The sequence below is a fragment of the Pithys albifrons genome, chromosome 2 (genome assembly GCF_047495875.1).
Source record: "Pithys albifrons albifrons isolate INPA30051 chromosome 2, PitAlb_v1, whole genome shotgun sequence".
NCBI lineage: Eukaryota > Metazoa > Chordata > Aves > Passeriformes > Thamnophilidae > Pithys > Pithys albifrons.
Window position 1 is genome coordinate 77,439,725 of NC_092459.1, and position 23,427 is coordinate 77,463,151.

The 23,427-nt window shown below is 35.6% G+C and overlaps 1 protein-coding gene across 1 annotated transcript in view; it reads left to right on the forward strand.

The window, feature by feature from the left end:
* Positions 1-23,427, forward strand: part of RYR2 (ryanodine receptor 2) — a 371,658-nt gene that overhangs the window by 61,023 nt on the left and 287,208 nt on the right. The window contains exon 2 of the mRNA XM_071581075.1: positions 4,134-4,253. Coding sequence (XP_071437176.1) covers positions 4,134-4,253 — 120 coding nt within the window. The remainder of the gene's footprint in view (positions 1-4,133; positions 4,254-23,427) is intronic.

Genomic DNA, 23,427 nt, shown 5'->3' on the forward strand with positions numbered 1-23,427 from the left:
TCCTGTAGGCCCTCTTCTGATATTGAAAAGTTTCTGTCAGATCTCCACATAACCTTCTCTGCTCAGCCTGTCTTCACAGGGAAACTGCTTCAGTCCTCAAACTTGGGAAGTAGAGTAACTTTCTGGCTCCGGTTATCAGTCGAGCAACATGAGTACATTACTGTTATCCCAGAGGTATACCCTGTTCTTGTAGCTACATAGTATCATCTTTGCTCCTTACCTCCCATTTTTATGATGGAGACTATTACACTTGCAAAGTGTTATGAAGCAGCTCAGATTGTGAACTGAAGGATGAATGAGACTGGATAGAAGAATCATCCATTAAAGCATCTAAACTAAATGGACAGCTTCCCAAGTTAGAGTCACTTTTACTTGCAGTAATTACAGATAGATCTGACACTGTGCTCCATTGTTGTTATGGTGACCTATGTTTCCTTATACATTGGTTAACAAGCTGCAGCACCACTGTGTGCACAGAATTTGTGTGATTATTGGCACCTACTTCCCCTTGCTCTCTTGATACCTTTTTTGGTGTATCTAAACCCTGGAAAAATAGAAAACAGAGCAGCATCTTTGGACTTGAGTGATGAAGGTTGCTGTGGTGATAATGGATTGGGATGGAAATAGTAGAATTTTCCAATTTCCATGGACGATTATTTAGCAAAAATATTTGGGGGTGGAAAAGTCTGCAGGGATTTTAGATCTGTGCTACTGCCCTTTCTTTCAAACTCTGTTGGCGCTTTTTCAAGACTATATTTTGTATAATTGTTATCTGTTGTGCTTGTTTTGAATATGAACTTTAAATCAAGTACTGTTGTTGATTATGGCAGAATGTAGATACAAACTATTTTATTCATATTTTAATGAGACCAAATATACACTAGTTTAATTGAATATGACAGAAAACCACTATTGTTTATTACACTTGTTGCCTTAATCAATTGCAGAGACCTATAACTGTTGTAAAAGGCTTGGTTTTCTTCTTTTGGCTCTGCACTTAATTTTGTAGATGCAGCAATGCACAGACTAGAACTTCTAGGTCTTAAAACACTGTTTGTCCAAGAGTTTATATATTTCACGTGGATCAAAAATTCCTACAAGTGATTACATTTTAGTATTAAACATTTGTGCTTGTACTTGGTTTCTTGAACTCTCAAATTTTTTTCTGTGTTCAGTTTACTGTGATATTAAGTTACATTTACAGGTATATTTAAAAGTCCCTAATATTCTTGTCAGTACCTTTGTGTTGCTTCTAAGCCTGATTTTTCAGTCATGTATGAGGAAAATTGATATATTTACTTAAGTTTTGAAGGCTACAGCTACAGCCCTTTGAAATATAGATTACTTTGATCAGTTCTAATCTGACAGGAAATCTGATGATCTAAAATATCTTCTGCATAATGTATGGATGTGAAAATACTTAGAAGGTAATAGGAGGAAATGAATTAGTGTGAGAATTAAGAATATCAAAAATATATTTTTCTTTAATAGACATTAACATCATGCGCACTGTAGCGTTCTTTGTACTAGAGCAAAGTAATCTTCAGTGGAGGTCTCTGGTGGTGTGACTTCAAATAAGGAAATCACACATTTTTAGCTCTCCTGTTGCTGGACCTGAGTGTCATTTGAAAACAGGTTTATACAGACACTGCTGAGATGCTTACCCACTTACCAGGCAGCTCCAAAGAAACGTAATGGAATAATGTATCTTGATGTAGTTCTGCAACATAATAAAAATGAATATCTATAGGTATCTTCTGAACACCTAGTCAGCAAATGTTGGAAGACTGAATGTAGGGTAGGGTCTATATTAGATTCTTCTCTAGTGTTTTGCACAAAAATGCAAAGTAACTTAGAACTGTGTGTGTATAACTCATCATTATCTGTAATAACCTTTCACTTGATCTGACAATGGCATCATATCTTTCTTAACCTTATGTGCAAATTGTATCAACACCATCTTGACTAGAACAATAAATTCCACAAGACTATGACTCTGTGATATGAATTAGGAGACCATTTATTGCAACCATCTCCATATAAAACAAAGAAAATGTAGCAAAACAGAATTGAAATTTGGTTTGTTGTTTTAATGAACATGTCCTGCCAACCTAGAGATTAACTTTTGAAAAGGCATGGGAGGGTGATTGATTTTCTGAACTAGTAAGCATTTATTAAGAAATTTATTTGTGATCTAAGTATGTAATAAAATAATCCATGCACTCTGTACATCGTACAGAAAAAGAAGGAGAAAATGCTTTCAAAATTAATTGAGAAAGTTTGTGTGTCAGGAAATTTAGCAGTTTCTATATTCCTGTTCTTAATCCTCCAATAGTCAGCATCTGCATTATACAAATATGCTTGGTAATAGAGCTTGACTCGTTTGCAGGGAAGGATCTGATACATTAGCTCATTAACTAGAATTAAGTATGTCAGGAACTTGCCCTGAACCAACTTGTGTTTTTGCTGCTGTTAGCATAGAATCATTTTTGTAGATGGGCTATGTAGAACACCTTTCAGATCTTCTCTAAAAGCCTAGAATAGAATGGTAGAAAATGGGGAAGTACAAAACAAAATTGGTGGCTGATATCAGTAGAAAGTGCCCGTATTATGTTGTCTGCCCCTGACTGTGGAGTTATGATGTTAGATCTTCTCTAGTGGCCCTTTTTGAAAACAACTCTAACCCAATGGATGATGATGACAGTGTTACTGCAGTTTCCATTCTGCTGGTGTCGTTACTTTAGGGAGAAGGGCTAGGAAGAGAGAGAGGAAGAACAATGTATTTATATAGCTGCAATTTAGCACCACTATTTTTAATCTGAAAAGAAACTTTTATTTGAATGAAGTGTAATTAAGGTTAGGAAATACTGATTTAGTGCTTTAAAAAATAAGCACAAACCAACTGCCTCTCCCCCCAAATGTTCTGGATTTTAATAAAAAATGCTACTCTTGCAAAGAATACTTAGCCAAGCTCTTAGCTCTCTATATGGGATGTTCTAGATCCTTGATTTAAACCTTCAGGAATTTTTCTTTGTAAACTACAATTATACATTATGAACTGCACATATAACATATGTATGTATGTAATAAATAGTCTGAATTTAATGCCTGACTGGAAGCAGTTATTACTTTTTGCCTCTATAGTTGACTGTGGATTGCAGCATGGGCACTGTTGCTGGTATAAAAGAAAGTGTTGGTTTACCTACACTTACTTTGGCTACATGGGGACAATGAAATAGGGTATCAGGAATTAATTTTTCAAGTGTCTGATTAAGCTCTGTGTAAGCTTCTGTTCTTTTTAGAATTAATACACTTTAATTTTTTCTAGTTTAATTATTTGAGTAAAGTAAATTGAATCAGTCAAGCTTAATTCAGGATGGGTGTTTGTAGGAGGCTTCAAATTACTCAGTTCAATTTAAAGTCAGGCATTTATTCAATTTGATGAACTTTTCTGAATGTCCCTATGTAGCAAGCTGCCTATAACAACTTTTTTTTTTTTTGTAAACATGCCTGCCTTAATTCATGTGTTTTTATAGTCTCATCCTGTTCTGCTTCCAGTTGCATGTTTCATCCTGTAGTTTTATTCATAATTCATAATAATTCGTGTAAAATTTATTACTGAAACTCATAAATGAACAGACAGGACATGCAGGGTAATGCTATTTTTTTTTTATCCTCAAACAGAAAATCTTTTCTAGAAAATAGACTCATTGCAACAAAATTTTCTTTCTTTAACTTGAATCATATTTCTTCAGAGGGGTTCTCCAGCTCGTGGTTGTGTTATCTTGAAGAACTGGGATTTAAATAAGAGTCTACCTCTGTTTTTAAGGCTTGTTAACAAGATCTCCTTTAACTGTATTACTTGGAATTACAAGGAATTAGTTCTGTAAAATTAGTAGTGAATACATACTAAATTTTATTACAAGTGCAGGCAAATAGGAAAAGCATTTATGCAGTTATTATAATTATTTTGATTAATTGGCTGTGACATTCACAACTCAGAATAAAAATGATGCTGAGATATGATTCTGCTTGTGTTCATGGAAAGCTGTGGATTTAGCAGTGGTTTTCTAAATTCTTCAACAGACCTGGGATCAGAAGCATAACTCTTGTTCTCTGGTTTTTTTTGGTAGGATGATGAAGTGGTTCTGCAGTGCACTGCAACCATTCACAAGGAACAACAGAAATTGTGTCTTGCTGCAGAAGGATTTGGCAACAGGCTTTGCTTTTTGGAATCCACATCAAATTCTAAGGTACTGCTGAGTGTTTTAATTGTCATGCATGAAGCGAGGATAGTTAGTTATAGCATTGTTTACTTTGATGTAATACACACAAATCTATCAAGGAGAATAGACAATCAAATTTATCAGTGATGTAAGGAATATTTAATCCCCTTTCAAAGTTTAATTGTTCCTTGGTTATGACCCTTTGGCTGGGCTCTAAGCTGTGCTTTTTGGTTTGAGTTCACTTTAAAACTAGTTACCTGCAGAAATGCATCTCAGTAATATGCTTGTTATTTCACTTGTCCAAACTCAGTTGCAGTAAGCCACAGTGCAACTTCTGTGCACTGTACTTCAAAGATGAGTGTGATTACTCTGATTTTAACTCCACAGGAAAGAGAGCAATTATTCTATTTGTGGTAAGGTTTTATTCTGGGGCATTTACATTAAGATGATCATTACTATAAGACCTAATTCTCTAACTGAGCCTAGTGCAAGTGTCAAAATTACCTCTTCTGGAACAGTTTGTTATCTAAGCCTCCTCTAACTGTGCTATGTATGCAGTAGATAGAGTAGTTTGAAGAAACAGCTTTTATTGCAGAGGAGGGATATTGTTTCACAAACACATATGCTAAAATGTTTTGAGACACAAATAGGCCTTCTGAGGGCAGAATTGTTTTTGTGACCAAAATAGTGGATACTCTTGGACATTTTATTCATAGAAAGGGAGGAGTGTTGCTTAACATACTTTTTTTCTTCAGTTAAAATATAAATGTTTGATGAGAAAATGCAATAAAGGTAAAGCATCTGGAAAAACATCCAGAAAGATTTAGAACAAAAAATGATGGTTTTTATCTTGCCAGCTTCCATGAAATCACTTTTATTCTCTCTATACTTCACAGAGTAATGCTTCATTTTCTGTCTCATCATTTTGAATGTATTATTCATAATAATAAATTTTTCACTAGGATATTAATGATTCATTATAATAGCACTGATCTTGGTGAATTAATTCATGCCATTCTGTTTTAAGTGAATCTTTTTAACAATAAAAATGTGCTGGGATAGAAGTGGTTGTAGTGCTTGTTGCCTGCGAGGCCAGAAAGATCTATTTAACGAATTTATCATTATTCATTAAATTTGGATATTAAATCTACAGTCTGTCTCTCTCACAGTGTAAAACTCCTGAACATTCTTGTCTTTAAGGAGTACAGTGTAGATTTCATATCAGTTCTCTGTGCTTGTTTGTTGATACTGCTTTTCCTCCTTGTTTTGTGAAGCAATCTGTATTCTGCTCTTTCTGCATGAGCTTGGGGGAAAAAAGCAAACAAAAGAAAACCCATGCAGCTCCTCCGTGTCTCAGTTTTCAAGGGCTGATAATTTCTAGGATGAGCTCATTTGAAGTAATTTGTGGATACAAACACTGAGGGAGCTGTAAAATTACCAAACCCTTAAAGCAAAGTGGACTGTAAGTAAGAATAAATGGAAATGTTTTTCATCCTAATGTCTTTGTCCATGGAATGTTACTATTGCATTATATAAGGAAGAACATAGGGAATATTCCAAGAGGTATGGGATAATTTGATAAAGGTTCCAGCAGAGTTCTTGATCCAGTTAAAAAATTTCCATGCATGTCTTGAAGATGATTACCCAGTTTTAATGGGATTGTGATGCACTTTAATGCAAACAGTAGTGTAGCATCTGAATTAGAGCCAGGTATCAAGGATGAGATGTAAAACCAAGCACCAGCAATAGGTCAAATGCAAGTAATAGACTTCAGCTATCATCCTGGACTTGCATTCTTGAGAATGCTTGTTACTATTCCCTGTATTTCTCCAATATCTTTCAGGATGCAGGACCTCACAAAGTAGCTGATGTTCTATTATCACAACTTTTTGTATGCATTTTAATGCCCTAGGATCACTAAATTCACGCTACTGAAATGGCAGTTAAATTGAAAATATAAATTGAAAGAATAATTTGGCAACTGCTAACTATTAATACTTCCCCCATTACAGCAATAACACTGGAAGACCTGCAATGAAAATAGCTTAATGAATTTTATTTCTGTTCAAAACACAAGTGTTTCTTTGGAAGGTCATATAGATTCCCTCAGTGTCAGAGGAAAACAACAGATTTTGAAAACATCATACTAACAAAAGATGGATAAAGTAGCAAAGACTTTAATTAGCATTGCCATTTCACTTTGTTCACATTTTAAAATTGTTTCCAAATTCTATTTTCTTCACTACTTTTGACTTGGCAAATCACTTTACTGAGCAAAAATATCCTCTTTATTTCTTAGCTCTGCATATCAATTGTTCTTTCATATATCTTGTAAGGTGTTTGAATTTTAGATTAGGAATTAAATAGTATTTGGAGGTACATTGCAACTTGGTTTTAGGCTTGTGGTTCATTTCTTTGTAGTAATGTATACACATTTTTGCTATTAAATTTGATATGGTACTCTTTCTGAGGAAAAAATTTATCACAAAATGGCTTTTTAATGGAATAAAATTTCTATGTATCTCAAAGTTATAAGTCCTAACATTGAGAATGTTTTTGTGCATTGGTTTGGCTATTCTTACAGGAGGAGAGTTGAGGTGAGAGTTGGGGTTGTTCAGTCTGGAGAAGGGAAGGCTCCAGGTAGACCTTAAAACAGGCTTCCAGTACTAAATTAGGACCTTCAGAAAAGCCAGGGAAGGACTTTTTTATCAGGTAGTGTAGTGATAGGATGAGGAGTAATGGATTTAAACTGAAAGAGCATGGATTTAGATTAGTTCTTAGGAAGAAAATCTTTACTCTGAGTGGTGATACTCTCTAACAGGTTGTCCAGAGAAGTTGTGGATGTCCCATTCCTGGAAAGGTTTGAGGCCAGGTGGGATAGGGTTTTGAGCAACCTGGTCTAGTGAACAGTAGGGATTGAAACCCAACCAAGGCAGGGAGTTGGAACTAAGTGATCTTTAAGGTCCCTTCTAACCCAAATCTTTCTATGATTCTATATAGTCTAGCAAGTGCTGAGTAAAGGGAAAAAACAATAACTCTCTGCTACACAAGTTTCAGCACAGCATGAGGGGTTGTTGCCTGTGTTTGCTGCCAGGGCACACTTGGGGCTCATGACCACCACGCTGCCCTCAGGCCCTTTTCTGCAAAACTTCCCCCCAGACTGGGTCAGAGGGTACTGGGTCCTTGTGTAGCAAATGTACCCTTGATTTGAAATTAGTTACGTGAGCTGGTGGATTGGATTGCAGCTGTGAAGGACACACAGATGGACTAGATTCTGTATGAGTGATAGCAATAGCCTTGGACAAATCAGGGACGTGTCTTTTGTAACAGTTTTGACTTCTACCAGGGACTGTTCTCTAGTTTGGGCTGATAATGAGATAAAAGCTATTTTGCACTTGCTATCTTTATTTTATTCATTATTCTAACTTGCTGTTGTGGTTTAACCCCAGCTATCAACTACGCCCCACACAGACACACACTCACTCCCCCTGTGTTGGGATGAGGAAGAGAATCAGGAGAGTACGAGTGAGAAAAATCATGGGTTGAGATAAAGGTGATTTAATAGGTAAAGCAAAAGCCATGTGTGCAGATGAAGTAAAACAAGGAGCTGATTCACCTCTTCTGTTAAGCAGGCAGGTGTTCAGCCATCCCCAGGAAAGAAAGGATGCTTCATGTGTCATGATGATTGGCAAAGTCAAATACTGTCACTCTGAACATCTCCTGCCTCCTTTTTCTTTCCCCCCTGCTTTATACACTAAGAATGACATCATATGGTATGCAATATCCCTTGGGTCAGTTGGGGTTAACTGTCTTAGCTGTGTGCCCTCACAACTCCTTGTACACCCACAGCCTACTTGCTGGTGCAGTGGGTTGAGGAGCAACAAAGGTTTTGACTTAGTGTAAGATTGCAAATTGCTCAAATTGATCCCATATCTTCAAGAGCAAAATAATAGATAAACAAGCTGTCAGGTCTAAATTATGTGTAATTTTATTAATGAGAGACAGTTCTGAATATAAGGCAATCAGGCTTGTCCAAGATAAATGCATGACTACCTCATCTGTAGAGGTGTAGTAGCTTAAGTGAAAAATAATTAAAAATAATTATATTTCAGTCCCTACCAATTTCAAAGCAGATCTGTCTCAAAACAGATCTTGTTCTAGGGATAGGCTGCATGTTTCAAATGTATAATAATATCAGATATATAAAGCATCAGAAATTTTTAACATTGAAAAAGTTACAACAGCAAGAATAACAAAACCCAAGAAAAACTTGCTGAAGACAAAATTTGAAATGCTTACTTTTCTTATCTCATGCAATTATTTCTTCAGCAGGTTATGTCAAATCCATAGCATGAATTTTAATTCCTTAAGTAAGAAGAAGAAAATAAGGCATGGGTGTCAGAAAAAAAGGCAACATCTCCATTGTTGTGGTTTAACCCCAACCAGCAGCCAAGCCCCACACAGCCGCTCGCTCACTCCCCCACCAGCAGGATCGGAAGGGTAAAAGCCAGAAAACTTGTAGGTTGAGATAAAGGCGGTTTAATAGGGAAAGCAAAAGCCACACACTCAAAGTAAACGAAGGAATTAATTCCCCACTTCCCATTTGCAGGCAGGAGTTCAGCCATCCCCAGGAGAGAAGGGGGATCACACGTAACGTTTACTTGGGAAGACAAATGCCATCACTCCCAGTGTTCCCTCCTTGCTCTTTCTTCCCCCCACTTTATATACTGAGCATGATGTCATACAGTATAGAATATCCCTTTGGCCAGTTGAGGTCACCTGTCCTGGCTGTGTCTCCTCCCACACACCCCCAACTTCCTCACCAGCATGGCAGTATGAAAAGTAGAAAAGGTCTTGGCTCTGCGTAAGCTCAAAAAACATCCCTATATTATCAACCCTACTCAGCACAAATCCAAAACATAGCTTGATCCTAGACATTGGAAATCTTCCCCAGCCAAAACCAGCACATTTGTAAACTTCCTTTTTGACAATCATCTATAGGTAGTTTTGTTTTGTCATTGTTTGCTGTACTTTTAAAACTATTTCTTGTGTGGAAGACCACCCCTTTATAGCAAAACCAAAAATTATCATTAGTTAATCTCTCTCAGTGACTACTGAGATCTATTTCTTTACATTTGAAAATTAAGATTGTTTTTTGTATATAAACAGTTTGGTAGTATGAGGAATTCCGTTCATTAAAAGATTATGTTGTCTGCTATTGAGGTAATTTTTCTTCAGAACTGAATCATGCATGGACTTTTGGAAAGCAAACAAGCTAGAGCTGTGTTTTAACAGCTCCTGAAAACTATTCCTGTCCATGGTGCAGAATGAAAAATGGACAACTCTGAGCCAGTCACAAATGTGGTGAATTCCCTTGTGATTCACTGCACAGCAAAACACTGAAAGTTCAGGGATGCTTTTCTAAATGACACAGGTGTTTTGTGGGTTTTTTTTTGTTTTTGTTTTCGTTTTTTTTTTTTTTAGGCAGGTGGTAAACTCCCACATTTTAGTTTCATGATGCTCTGAGGTATAGAAGAACTGCTTTACATCATTTAAAAGGTCAGATCAAAACTATGTGGTTTGTTTTTTTCCTCTTGAGGTTTCTGTAATTTGGACTTGAGAGAGAGGTGTTTAACATAGTGAGGGTTTTTGAAGATCTGAAAAGCCTCCTAAGTTTTTTTTTTCCTTCAGCTTTTTCAAGAAGCCAGTGCAGTGTGTGATCCTATGGTCTGAACTTTTTATACATCACTTTCAGTGCTGAGAGCAGAATCCAAAAATAATACCCTTCATAATTCTATTTATAAAGTGAGGTGGGACCTCACTTGAAAGTAAGGCTTTGACAATTTATTTTCCATTTTGATTTTGAAGACCACTATTCCTGTGGCAGTGCAGAAAGATTCTTCAAATTTGGTTCAGGACTGGTGTCAGCCAATTGGCTGAGACTGTTGACTCCATCACCCAGAGTATATCAGTGATGTTCCATTCTTTGCTGGTCCCTAGATGCTACTGTTTTGTAACAGTATAGAAAATAAAGCCTGATGGTAAGACTTACGTGCTGTTTCTTGTGTTGACAAATGCCAGTTCTTTGATTTTTTTTTCCCTTTGCCCTTTTATTGGTCTGTTTTCAGCAAGTAGATGAATCCACAGGAGCTATGGACAGGTGGCTATGCTCAGAGGGAGGAGGAGAAGGGGGGGAGGGAGACTAGAGAAGGTCGAACACCTGGCACAGACAAGGCTACATGAAAGTGTTATTTTCTAGTATTTATGCAAGCAGCTTCTATGTCAGCAGTCAAATTCTGTATGGATGTGTCTGGAGAAGGGTGTCATCATGAATGGTGGGACACTGGCCTGGACTCCTGCAGCCTGATTGCCTCTGGGAGAAAAAAATCTTTTCTGCATATGTCTTCTAGAGCATAAGTCCAAAGGCAGGGCTTGCCTTTTTTTTTTGTCTTTTACAGCAAATGCTTTCAGCATATTCTCAGTGGCCAAGAAAATGATCTGCCTTCAGAGAGAATGAGTCTGAAACTCTTTCCGACAGCTGAGAAGCAGTACCCATGCTGTGCACAGTTTTTGATTGTGTAAATCAAAAAAAACCGAACAACACAGTGTCTATAAATGTAGAGATGAAAGTAGATGCTTTTGGAGCAGTTATTGACATGATGAAATGCTGAGTTTTTATTTGATTCACACTGACATATCAGATCCATGTTGTTTGCTCATGTTTACGGTGGATCATTCTGTGAATTTGTCATATAGTAAGGTGGTTGTTTGTTTGAACTTCTTTTTATAGTTGCTGTTGTTCATTTATCTATATGTATTTCCATTTTGTTAATCTACAAAAGGCAAAGAAGTCTGTCAGGGCTTGGGCAAGAGTTTGTAGCTGCACCTCCAAGCCAATTTTAATTGCTTTTGTGTCATGTTGCCAAAAAGAATATTCCAATTTCATGGCAGAGATGGTACTTAATCTTATGTAATGTAATGTTCAGAGGACTCCATTTAGCAGACTTTCACTGAGGTCATCAATTTTAATAATTTAAATGAAGAGTTCGTAACAAATTTATGCATACTTACACATTACTTGTCCTACTTTACATACAATTTACACACAGGTAGATGAAGTCTTCATAGATGTAGATCAGAGAGGATTTTGTTCAGTGAGTCACTCCTTTCAGTAAAAAGCTCTGTAGAAGTAATATAGATAAGAACAGTGTGTTTCACAACATTTGTATGTAGTTTTAAGAAACAAATAATTTACATAATTGTAAATATTTTCTTTATTATTTGTGTATATCCAGTTCAATTTTTACTTCTTTTAAATCTTGTGTAAATTTTGAGACTAAATGCAGGTGTGTAACTATATCCACCAGACCTGCTTGTGATCCTTGTACTTAGTCCCAGAAGCCAACAGAATTATTTCTTGAAATGGAAAGTGAATAATTTAAAATGAATGTGAAACATTTGGACTATGAAAGACACTGTGTCAGATCTCCATGGATGTAAGGCAGCAATAGATGTATCAGGTGAAAACTGGGGGCTTTATTGCTAGGCAGAAAAATGTAATTTAGCATATTTTTGCTGTAATCTGTTGCTCTGGTAGTTTTTAAAAAGGAAAAAGTTTGTATGATATCAAGTAAGCCATCACTGACTAAAGAGTGTAAAAATAATATATCCAATCTATGATACCTGATTAGTCTCATTGTCTTGATCATAGCTCCTGTTGAGGCAGGTATTTCAAATTTTAAAGTCACACAGGAATGGATTATTTCTGATCTTAAAGAAATACTTTTTTATCAAATCTACTGTTCCCAGAGGTATACATTGCATTTTACCATACTAAGGCATTAATTACCACCAGCAAGGAATTAAAAGCTCTTCCTATCTTCAAAATACACCTTCATGAATAGGAGAGAGTTCCTTTGTTTCAGTCACATTTACTTACTATTTTTGAAAGAATGACATTGCTGTAGACTACTTCGCTCTTATTGGGGATAACTCTGCATGCTTAATATTAGTTATTTAGAATCTGTGGGGTTTTATTGTAATATTCTAAATGTATTGTGTACTTGGGAGTTTTTTGTCTAAATGTATTTTAGAAATATTTAAGACTGTCATTTTAGTGAAGCACCTGGGAAAACGCCTCCAGAGGAAAGTTTTGAATTCCTAAATCTGCTGATAGAGTGTATGACATGTAATCTGAAAATGTAGGAACAAAAGCTGAGAGAGAAAATCAGAGTAGTTTTGTAAATATTTAGTTGATGATAATCCTCCAAGCGATGGCACTGAATGAAAGAGTAGTACATATAATATCCATACATATATCTATTATCAACTAACCAATGAAAGACTAATTTTGAAACACTCATTTTTTTTTAATATTGATGATGGGTTTCATACTGTTGGTGACGTAGGCTGTCCATTCAATAAACTTAACCCAAAGCTGTATAATTTATGTAATTTAAAAAACAAAACATGATTTGTAACTGCTCTAGTAAAGTACGTAGTTTGCAACTTTCTTCATTATCTAAATGTATGCTAGAAACAAACAACCCAACCCTAAATGGTTACAAAACCATGTATGATGGGGACTGGTTGTTGTTTTTTTCCGTTGTTCATTTCAAATTTAAAAAGCAGGTATTATGCTGGAAAAATCTTGTCTGAGATACAGCTGAGACACAAACACCATGATCGAAGAAGGTCAGATATCGTGCAATCCTGTAAATTGGTTTGGTGAGTTTTCTAGGGGGCTTCTAAAAACCTGCCAGTTTGCTGTGATTTAGTTTCTGAGTCCTAACCTTTTTATTATGGTTCCTGTTATAAAGGAGAATTGCTATCACTGCACGATAGTTTTGCCTGTTTGACTTTTGAACAGTCTGTTCAAAGGGATGCCCTTACTCGAATGCACAGTTCGATGGGTTTTGGTGGTTGGTTTTGTCTTTCTCCCCATTTAGTAGTATACAAGTCTTGGGACTCTTTAATAAAGACTTCAAACATATTATTTGCCTTCACCAAATGCACTAACTGTACTAAAATATTAAGAAAGTTCTTGAAAGATAACTGAAGTGATTAATAGAGCAAAGCCAGAATATTTTGAGGTAGGAGTTCTTACTTGCTGTACATTGATGTGATGAAAGTTACAGCTGCTAGATGTTCAGTGCAAGCACAGCCCTGGCAGCTTCAGGCTTGCTGTCTTACCCTGTCAAAGTCAACATCACAAGGTTACACATAGGCATATTCTGCCAAGTCCCCTAGAGCTCAACATTTCAGCTATTTTTTCTGATGGGTTTATAGTAAAATGTACTTCATTAGCAAATGCAGAGTAGTTACAAAGAAGTTGTTGGAATTTTAATTAGACTGATATGTAGCTGTGCATCTGAAAACCTGAAAAAAACAGATTCATAAATCTGTGTTCCAAGCTAAGAACACATGAAAGTATTTTAAGCCCTTTAGATGAGCATTTGTCTAAAATAGCAGTTTCACATTAGCTTCATAGCCCTGCTTAGCACTTAACTAATGGTATTATTACTTTGTACTCAGTGTTTTTAAGGTCTGTTGGGCTAAATCTGGCTCAGCAAACTCCTGTGATAATCCTAGCCCAATGGGCTCTCAGAAATTAGGAAAAAGAAATATGGCATATTAATATGTGAATCTCTGTTTATTTGAGGTATAAAATATTAATCATATCTGAAACAATTTTAAAAAAAACAGTATCAGACACATGTTTTTGTTTATTTCGCAAGATTTTTTGAAACTTAGATCTTTTGGGTGGCGATTTTTTCAAGATTTTAGGCTTGCCTGCAACCTGCCAATTGGGAAGTTGTGTGGGCTGGAAGGGGTTGAAGTCCATGTTCTGCTTAATGAAGTGTGGGGTAGCTTTTCTTCTACAAAGTGGTGTTCTTGTAAATATAATGAGTCCCTCTGAATAATGCTAATTGGTGGTTTTGAGCTCTAATTCCTTAGTTCTCATTTTCTTTTCTACTGAATATAAAGAATATATTTAGGAGTAGAAAATTTGTTCCATCTTCAGGTATTTGTACTCTTATCTTGACACATTTACAAAGTACTAACAACAAAAATGTGCCTTTTCACGAGAACCAACTTTTTACATGTTATTAAAAAAGGAAAGGAAACTAATGTCACTGGGCTGATTACAAAAGACTAACACAGTCTTCCCCTAACAATCCTGCAAACTCTACTTCTATCCCAGTTCTAAATGTCTTTTAATGGTAACAGGGAGTTATGAATTTAAGGTTATCTTGGTGTTTCTCTGGGTACCGACCAGTTACAGTTGCACAGTACAATGTTTACAGCTGGTGAAAAAGCAATAAATGTGGGAAATGGAACTCAAAATCAACACCTATTATTCAGATGACTTTAGATAATATAGGATTAATTAGATGGTTTAGGATGCTTGAGATGGCTGAGGTGGATATTGATCGGTAAGAGAAATAGCTGGGACAAGTTATTTCTATATAAAGGACAATGGTAAATGTCCACGACATTTTGAGTTCCAGGAGAGAAGAATAAACACAACTAGCACAGGACTTGCGTGACAAAGTTGCACAGAGGTCCCAGAAAGCAAACCAATATTCTGCTCAATGAAATATGAAATAGGAACCAAGAAACCATTTGAGTGTCCATTATTCAATAAATTGGAAAATCCAGTAATACAAAATGTTTCTCTTTAGTGTGCGTAAGTTGATTAAGTATTAGCCAGTACAAAAGGTCCATAGAAATGAAGCCCAATTGCAATAATGTCTCGTTTTTAAATGAGAAACATGCCTAGTGTGATTAGCTGCTTTAAGAATAAAGATTTATAAGCTTTGAGTGCCATATTTGATTTTTGATTTGCTCAGCAGTACCCTAACAATTCATTAAGCCTCTTTGGGCTGATACAGTTACAAGAATGTGTACACATTAATGGCTGTAAATGTCTTTGTTAAGTCAAAATGGCAAAAGAATTCCTTCTCCTTGGGCATGTTTCTGGCTTATTTATCATGGAGGTTAGCGCTATCTATAGTTTCCATTGGAGCTTTGATTTTCACATAGACATAATGGTCTGCATAATTCTTACTGGAATTGTTTTATGTCTATAGAGAAGGCAAGTTTCTTAGAAGAATTGATGAGTTCTGGCTATTTTTCAAAACATACAAGTAGGTAGAATTTTTTGATTCCTTTTTTCTTAGAAAATAAACCAATATCAAGGACACTTGAAAAGTTATGTTGAATCCCCAGTATAGACATGCACCTTAGTAGAGGAGCGGAATATCTTTGCCTGGTTGGGTGAAGTTGAGATATTGGTAAAATAAAATTAAAGCGATCTAGAAAATAATATGTGGTTGTGCATAATACGTATCTTGAAAGGTGCATAGTTATTATCTTAAGTGATGTCAGAATGTGAAATTTTAAATAGGAAGAACTTGACTATAGCAAAGGAAGAAACTCCAGGCTGGTGAATGATCTAAATGAATGCGATAGTCTCATGTTGGAGTGATATCTGTGAACTTACTGTTTTACTCCCTTCTTGAAAATGTATTGAAGGGTTACAGGAAAAGAGTAAACATCTTGAAAGTTTGCCAGGTCCTTGAGACTTTCATTGCTGTTTCTGAATTTTTAAGCCTCTTGCTCTATTGCTTCTTGTTTAACTCACTTTTGAGGCAGGTGGGAAATGCAAGTGGATATTTCTGTCTAGACAGTATTTTGTGGCAGCTTTTTGTTCTGGTGTGTTACTGAATGATAAGGAGAGGGTCCTTTAAAGCAGCAGTTGGTTGTTTCTTAAGAGCTTATTAATAATATTTCAGCATCTTAGACCAAAAAAATGAAAAAAACTGAGTATTTCAGAAGCTGAACAAATAATCATTGATTGCTCTTCTAATTAATTAGTCTTTTTGATTTTGTAGTTAATAGAGGTGCATAGTCAAATAAATGCTTTTTTTTTTTTACATCATGCAGTGGATATGCAAATGCAATGCCATGCACGGGCAAGCAGGGGCTTTATAAATTTTACACATTTATAGATAAACAGTTTCTGAATATATATGGTGAGCTGTTGTTTTTTTTTTTTTAAAGCAGATATTTATGCTTGAAAGTATTACTGCACTTTTACTCAGCTGTGGAACTCTGACAGGTTCTGAAATCCCCAGAAAATTTCCTTGCAGACAGTTGTTGCTCTTAAGAGTCTTAAGATCTTACTGTCCCTGACCCAAATATTTGCTAGAGTTTCTCATTATTAAAAATATTTTTTAAACAACTTTCAATATACCATTCTAATTGATTTGCTTTACATTACAAAGGTGAATGTATATACATTTATGATAATGTTTTTTTTGATGTAGCTAATATTTTACATCACGTAAGATCAAGCAGTCTGGGGTGCAAAATAATTTGGGCATCATCACATCCAGCCTGAATCACAAAGGACTTATTACCTTTAAAAGACGTAAACCAAACAGGGCAAAAGAAATTAACGAACTAAAGTATTGTACAATATTAATCTTCTTAAAGTGGCTTTATAATATATTAGTTTTTTGCTAGCCAGTAAAGACTGGTACACCTAAATTTTAATAAGGCATGTTTAGCTTCTGTTAAGGTGGTGGGACAGATTGGAAATTCCAAGGGCGGTTGCATTTAATTTGTTTTGAAGAATTTTCTTAAATTGAATTAAGCACATGAATGAGTACTGACTCAAAACTGAGGTATGCATTATTCATTTTAGTTATAAAAACTGATTTTCTTTACATATGTGTAAAGAAAATATTGCCTGTTCGTATGCAATTTAGTACTGCAAGTGCCTGAATACATTGCTGCATCTTGTCACAAAGGATTTGGATAGTTGTGTATGCTTTGCTACTTTTAAACTCTGTTGCCCAGGAGAGAGCTGATGATGCATCTACTTTGCTTCATATAAGGACATTTTAGGAATGACTCAGAGCATAAACTCCCAGTCGCCCATTCAAGGAATATTTGATGGGCACTGATTTTCTTAGTTACACAGGTTGAACACTGATTTCAGCAACTTAAGATGGAAAATGTAATGGTTGAAAACTTGAAACAGAATCCTAAGAAGTTAAAATTTGGTGTCCATGCTATTTTGTAGTTGATTGCTTATGAGATAAATAAGCAGAGTCTGCTTTTCTTAGATGTACTGTTTCACATTCACTGCAAAGTAGATGAATTGCTTATGAGAATTGTTATTCTTGAAGTGTTAGTAATTATGTTTATTTGGATGCTATTTTTACATATTACTATTCTACTGTGAAGATTTCAGCTATGGGATAAATTTAACAGTAAGAGAATCTTGGTAAATAAGGGCCTATTGGTTATTATGCAGAGGGAAGACTTTCACCAACACAGGTCAAGCCATGTCAGTTATTACAGCCACAAAATATGTGCAAATTTGCCCTCTTAGTTTGATCCTGAAAGGTTATAGGATGCCTACTCTGAAATATGACTTTGTAATGTGCACGGCTTGTATTAAATCTGGCCAGAGATTAGGAAGATTTTCCTGTTAGGTGCCTCCTATGCTTTTCATAAAGGGGCAAAATACTGTTTTATAAAGGTCATCTTTCTGATGCTGCAAGAATCAAAGGGTAGCTGGTTCCTTCCAGGTTCTATAGCAACAGTACCCACCCAATGGATAACATCCTAGATTTTTTCATTACTTGTTGCAGTAGCTACAAATACAACATAATTAAAAATGTTAAAGTTTTGAATAATACACGTAAGTTTAGCATAATAAGGTAGAATTTGTAGGATCAATACAAAGTTAAACAAATCATGTGTTCTTAATTTGGATGTGTGCCTAGACCCTCTGTAGCACTGTAGATTGTGTAAGATTTTTTAATTTATTAATCAGCATGGAATTTTCCTAATTACCTTAAAAAATAACACATTTGCACTGCATTAAGGTGACACATTATTAGCTAATGTTCATATAAGCTTCTGGCTAGAGCAGCACATATTGCAATGGTTGTTGAGTTGGTTGACTAAGTTTCTCTGGTGATGCTGTAATGTAGTTGTTGGCTCCTTACCCAATACCACTTTTATCTGTTGTTAAAAATTTTAAATATTCAGAGAACAGATAAAAGGGAAACAGCTCTCAGTAATGTACATGTGTTGGACTTATTTGTAGTTAGAAAGGAGTCTAGATGGGAGAGATGGCAGGTAAGAGGAAAAAGCCTCTATACTTATCATTTTAGAGATGGAATGTATGAGGCCCTTAATCTACAAAAAAAGTAAACACCATACCAGGAATTATAACTTCCTAGTTATTAAGACAGTCTGCTCTGTTAATAATGGCCTCAAGACCTTTGACATCTCTCAGGATCAAAGCTATTTCCAAAGACCAAAAGCTGAAAAATTTTAAGATGAAACTTTGATACTGTTTTCATCATAAATGAAAATACTACAGTTGTACTAACCAACAATAGTCTAAGCAGAAATAGGTTTCTTATGAATCTTTAAAGGAGATAGTAAAAGGAAAAAACCCCAAGAAGCAGGATTTTCCTTCTGAATGTTGTTATATTGTACAGCTGAAGTTTCAGGTGCACACAATTTTCTTTACCAGTGAGCTCATGGGGACCAGCAGATGACATTCACCATCTGAAAAGAAGAGTAAGGAAAGATTTTGGTCTTTACTGTTGTGGAAACTCTTATGGAGATAAAAACAAGCAAATCCTTATAATGACAAAAACTACTGTAGATGAATGTTTGATACATCAACAGAAAGTATGCTCAGCATATCAAGATTTTTTTCAGTGCTGGATTTATCAAATCTAATGCCTCATTTAGGAGAGAATTACACACTTGGAAATCTGGACACAATGGGGAAACTTAGTATATATGACCACAAGAGAATATATTTTAAAAGATTAAAACAATTGGTTGTTCAAGTCAGATTAACAAGGAGATCAGCTTGTAGAGCCATAGGCAACCAACATGATTCAAAAGAATGAGGACATGGAGCTGTCTTGTGTTCTAGGATTTGAAGATGAACTGATTGTATTTGGGTCTGACTTCAGTTCCACTACTTCACCACTACCTGTTTTCTCCTGCGCTTGTCTTGCTTGTCTTCTCTCTCTCTCTCTTTTTTTTTTTTTTTTTTTTTTTATAAGTACTGAACCCTCTTCTCATTTTATCCTTTTGGTATTCATGTGAGTTTTTAAGTTTTATCCCTTGAAACTGGTGTCCTGTGAAAAGGGACTCTCTAGAGCTTCCAATTGCTAATAAAAAAACTTTTCACTATGTGAAAAATTACATTTTTCAGAAAGTAGAACTTGACTGGATTTTCAAAGTTTTTCCTAGAAAAAGTGGAAAACGTTTTTGTGACAAAAAGCCACTCTCTTGTTAAAAAGCTCTTCCGAAAACATGGGGCTTTATAGTTTTTAGATATAGTAACACAGAAAGTTTTGAAAGTTTAGAACTTCTCTGCTTTCAGTAGAAATAACTGTTTTGGGCGAACTGTCCTACAAAAGCCTCATACACAAAGTGACAGTTTCAGACTGAAATAGTCATAAGCAACTGATTGCAAACGTTTTGTAGGAGGTGTCCAGGCAGCCTTCACAGTCGGCTGATGGTGAGCACATGGGAGCTTGACACTGTTCCTAAAGTGCTATAGAAAGGACAGTGTTACTTGACACTCTCCTTTCTCCAGAACTGAAACTGTAAGGCTCATAATTCATTCTCTGTCCTTTCCACTTTGGAATTTAATGAATAGGGTTCTTTCTCTTGGGCTGATGCGACTTGTCGTCAGACCCATATATTTCTGTAGTGGGTGCCTTGTTTTGATGAGAAACATGAAAACATGGAAAGCTAAGCAGAGGCCTAGAAATGGATGTTTTTACTTGGTAATATTGAGTGTATTCCATCACTGTCACCAGACAGAATCTCATTTAAGTAAAAGGACCACCAGAAAGATGGAGATATATAAATTTAAATGTAACTTGAAAATAGCTGATGAGTTCAGTTTCTTTCAGGCTACTCCCAGAAATAGCACTATAGATGTTTTGCTTTAATTCTGTACTAAAATTAATTTTCTGAGTCCTCCTCCTTAGATTCTCAAAGTTAGGCATCTAGTAAATGAGCTAGTGTTAAAAAAAGTTATGAACACCCACATCTTATTTTTTGGCAATGATGCAAGTGATAGATGCTTTGTAAATCAGGCTATTTAATGAGGTGATTTTTTAGGCACTGCTGTGTGAATATTTAGTACACAGTTGGAAACGAAATACCTGTAAGTCCATTTATTTGGGAATTTGGTAAAAAGAGAAATAAGAAAGAACCCATGAGCCTAGGAAAATAACCAAGAAGCTTGCAAATAACTAGCAAGACAAATAAGGCTGAGGTAAAGCTCTTACTCCTAGAGAAAGAATTCTGTTTGCTGATGTAATTATTCTTCAGCCTTGTATTAATATTTATGAGAGGCAGAAGTTCAGTGTACATTCACAGAACTATACGTAACATATTATATGAGCAGGTCATACATTACTTTCGGCTTGTTAGTACTGTGTGACCATCACAGTAATGTCAGAGGGACTGAGTTTTGCATCTCAACCTCTTGCTTTCACTGGAGTGTGTTATGCTTGTAAATAGTAATTCACTAAAAACAGGAATAGAGCACAATGAATACATCCAGTATCCATGATTCAGTTGTGGGTTGGAATGCAGTTAGGGATAATTTTAAATAGTGTTTCAACAGCTTTACTCAAAACACCTTTTTAATAAAGGGTATGATTATCTAATTTGCAAATCTGCCTGCCACAGAGTAAAGCATAATTTACTATGCAAATATTTCAGAATACTCATATGCACAATAAATGTAGTTTAAAATGATGGAAAGCAATAAAGAATTCACCAATTTTCTAAATAATCCAGTAATTCAGTAACAGATACGCTTTAAAAATTACAGAAGACTGTTACATTATTTGAACTTGTCTAATTTTGCTGACTGCTATTACAAACAACAATGAAGGAACAATAGAAGAAGTTAATAGTAAGGTATTGTTTTTCTCCTAGCAGTACTGAATCTCCCTTTGATATTTAAGATACAATTTTTATTTTATTTGTGTAATACCTTTTTTTTTAATTGAACTACTTGCATATTAGTAATTATGACTGAGTAGAACAAGAACTGGCAGCGAAAATTAGTAGTTCTCTAAGCTCAAAGATACAGTGGAATCACTGAGTTTTGCTTTTCAACTCACTGGGTATATATTATGTTGAAAAGCATTAAAATATAATTGATTTTGCAAATGTGTCAAAAGTAAACTCAAAAGAAATTGTTTTGAATGCTGACCTTACCTATTAGAATTTTCCACTGATTTTTTGAATTGAAGTGATACAGGTTCCCTGCATGCCTGTCCAAGGACCTCATTATATACTCTGTCACAAAACAAAACAAAAAAATCTTTTCAGCATATGAACTTACTTTCTCTGCCTTCATTTAGAAAGTTACTGCAACAAAACTAAATATGATGAAAATTGGGGGAAAAGAAGATTGAAGATTGAAAATATGGTTATTTATAATTGTTAATTAATCTGCTTTTGAGGATTGTTCAGTTTTGGGGGTTATAGATTATGTTCTGTTCTCAAAAGAGAGGTGCATGAAAATCATTAAACTGTTGAAAATTTCATGGTAGTTTTGATATTTAATAGAAGTGCACTGGTGAGTGGTTGTTAGACAAGCCGCAAAATATTTTCTTTAAGTTTTTTTAATATTTAACAGTGTGTTTATAGTCTAGCAAAGCAATCACTAAAAAACCTGCCTATACATTTCACCTGTCCTCAAAAAAGCTTGATACTGAAAACTGGTTGCTGCAGGTTTTCCTTGCAGTCCCCAGAATGTGCAGTTGCTTTCCAGACAAAGTACTAAAATCTACTATGTACTTTGTATGAAGATATCTTTTGATAGGGAATGTTAGGCTGCCATATAACACAGAATACCTTTATTTTTCATATTCCATCCTCTGTGTCTATGTGAGATGATATGAGAGATAGGGTAGGTAATCAAAAGTCTGGCAAAAACTCTGTTTTTACTTCCTCAGTTTTATTTTATGCTTTGAAGAGATGGAAAGTTCACTGTGAATACATTTTGGTATATTTAAATGACAGTTTAAAAATTACCCGGAACTACTGTTTTATGGAGGGGGCTATTCAAAATAGCAACCTTCAGTTTGTGTCTGTATGCCAGCCTGAAGCCTCATCCTTTAAATCCAGAGCTTTGAAAGCATCAACATTCCAATGAAGTGTATACGGATGAGCAGAGCTGTAACTGAGCTACATACATTGGCAGCTCTGCATCTGTCCCACTTTTTTCCATGTTTCAGTTGTTGTACATGCTGTGATTGATGCAGCCATGCCTGTTGGACCTTCAGTAGAGCAGAACTGGGTGAGGAACTGCCAGAGAGGAAGGTCCAATTCACATGCTTACTGCAGGCATCAATAGGCGCATCTTTCTTCAGCATTTAGGGGAAACAGGTTGCTCTCTGAGGGCCATCCAGTGTCCAGGAGTTCATGCAACAGAGATGAGGTAGGATAATATGCTCTCCCCTTTGTCTCATGAAAAAGAAACTGGCTCTAACATTTTGCTAGATTGTAAGAAAACTACCTCTCTCACTAAATTAAAGCAAAATAGTCTCTTCCCATTCTCCTTTGTGGCAGCAAAAAGTGTGCCTTACTTCCCTGCTATGAGAATAGCTAAAAAATGTTCATTTGTACTTTGTAGCTCAGATTTAATGGGGAGGGAAGAAAGTGCTCATGGCTGTCTTGAACATGAAGGAGAACGAAATTGATGGAGTGTCCTAGCTATGTTGGTTTGATCAATGAGTGAAATTATGCAGGATTTTTGGTATTTGAAAGTGCATAACCTATAGGGTAGGTTCAGTACTAAAAAATTCAGTAGGTCCAAAACTGTATGTGTGAGACATTCTGCAAGCAAAAATCCTGCTTTAAATAACAGTAATGACAGTGGGAATAGTGTTATGGAGACTTTGCTTATAACAAGATAAAGAAAATGTAGTCTTGGCTCATTTCTGAGCACAGTGTGCATAGCATCATTTTCTGTTGTGTTCATACTCTTGTTTGTCAGTCATTCAGTCCTCACTTGGGGAGAATTGAGGGTGAGCTGGACTATTAGGCAGTTCATTTCTGTGAGGCTTTCTAGAATGGAAAATTACCCTCATATTTACTGAGTAGAAGCAACACCTTA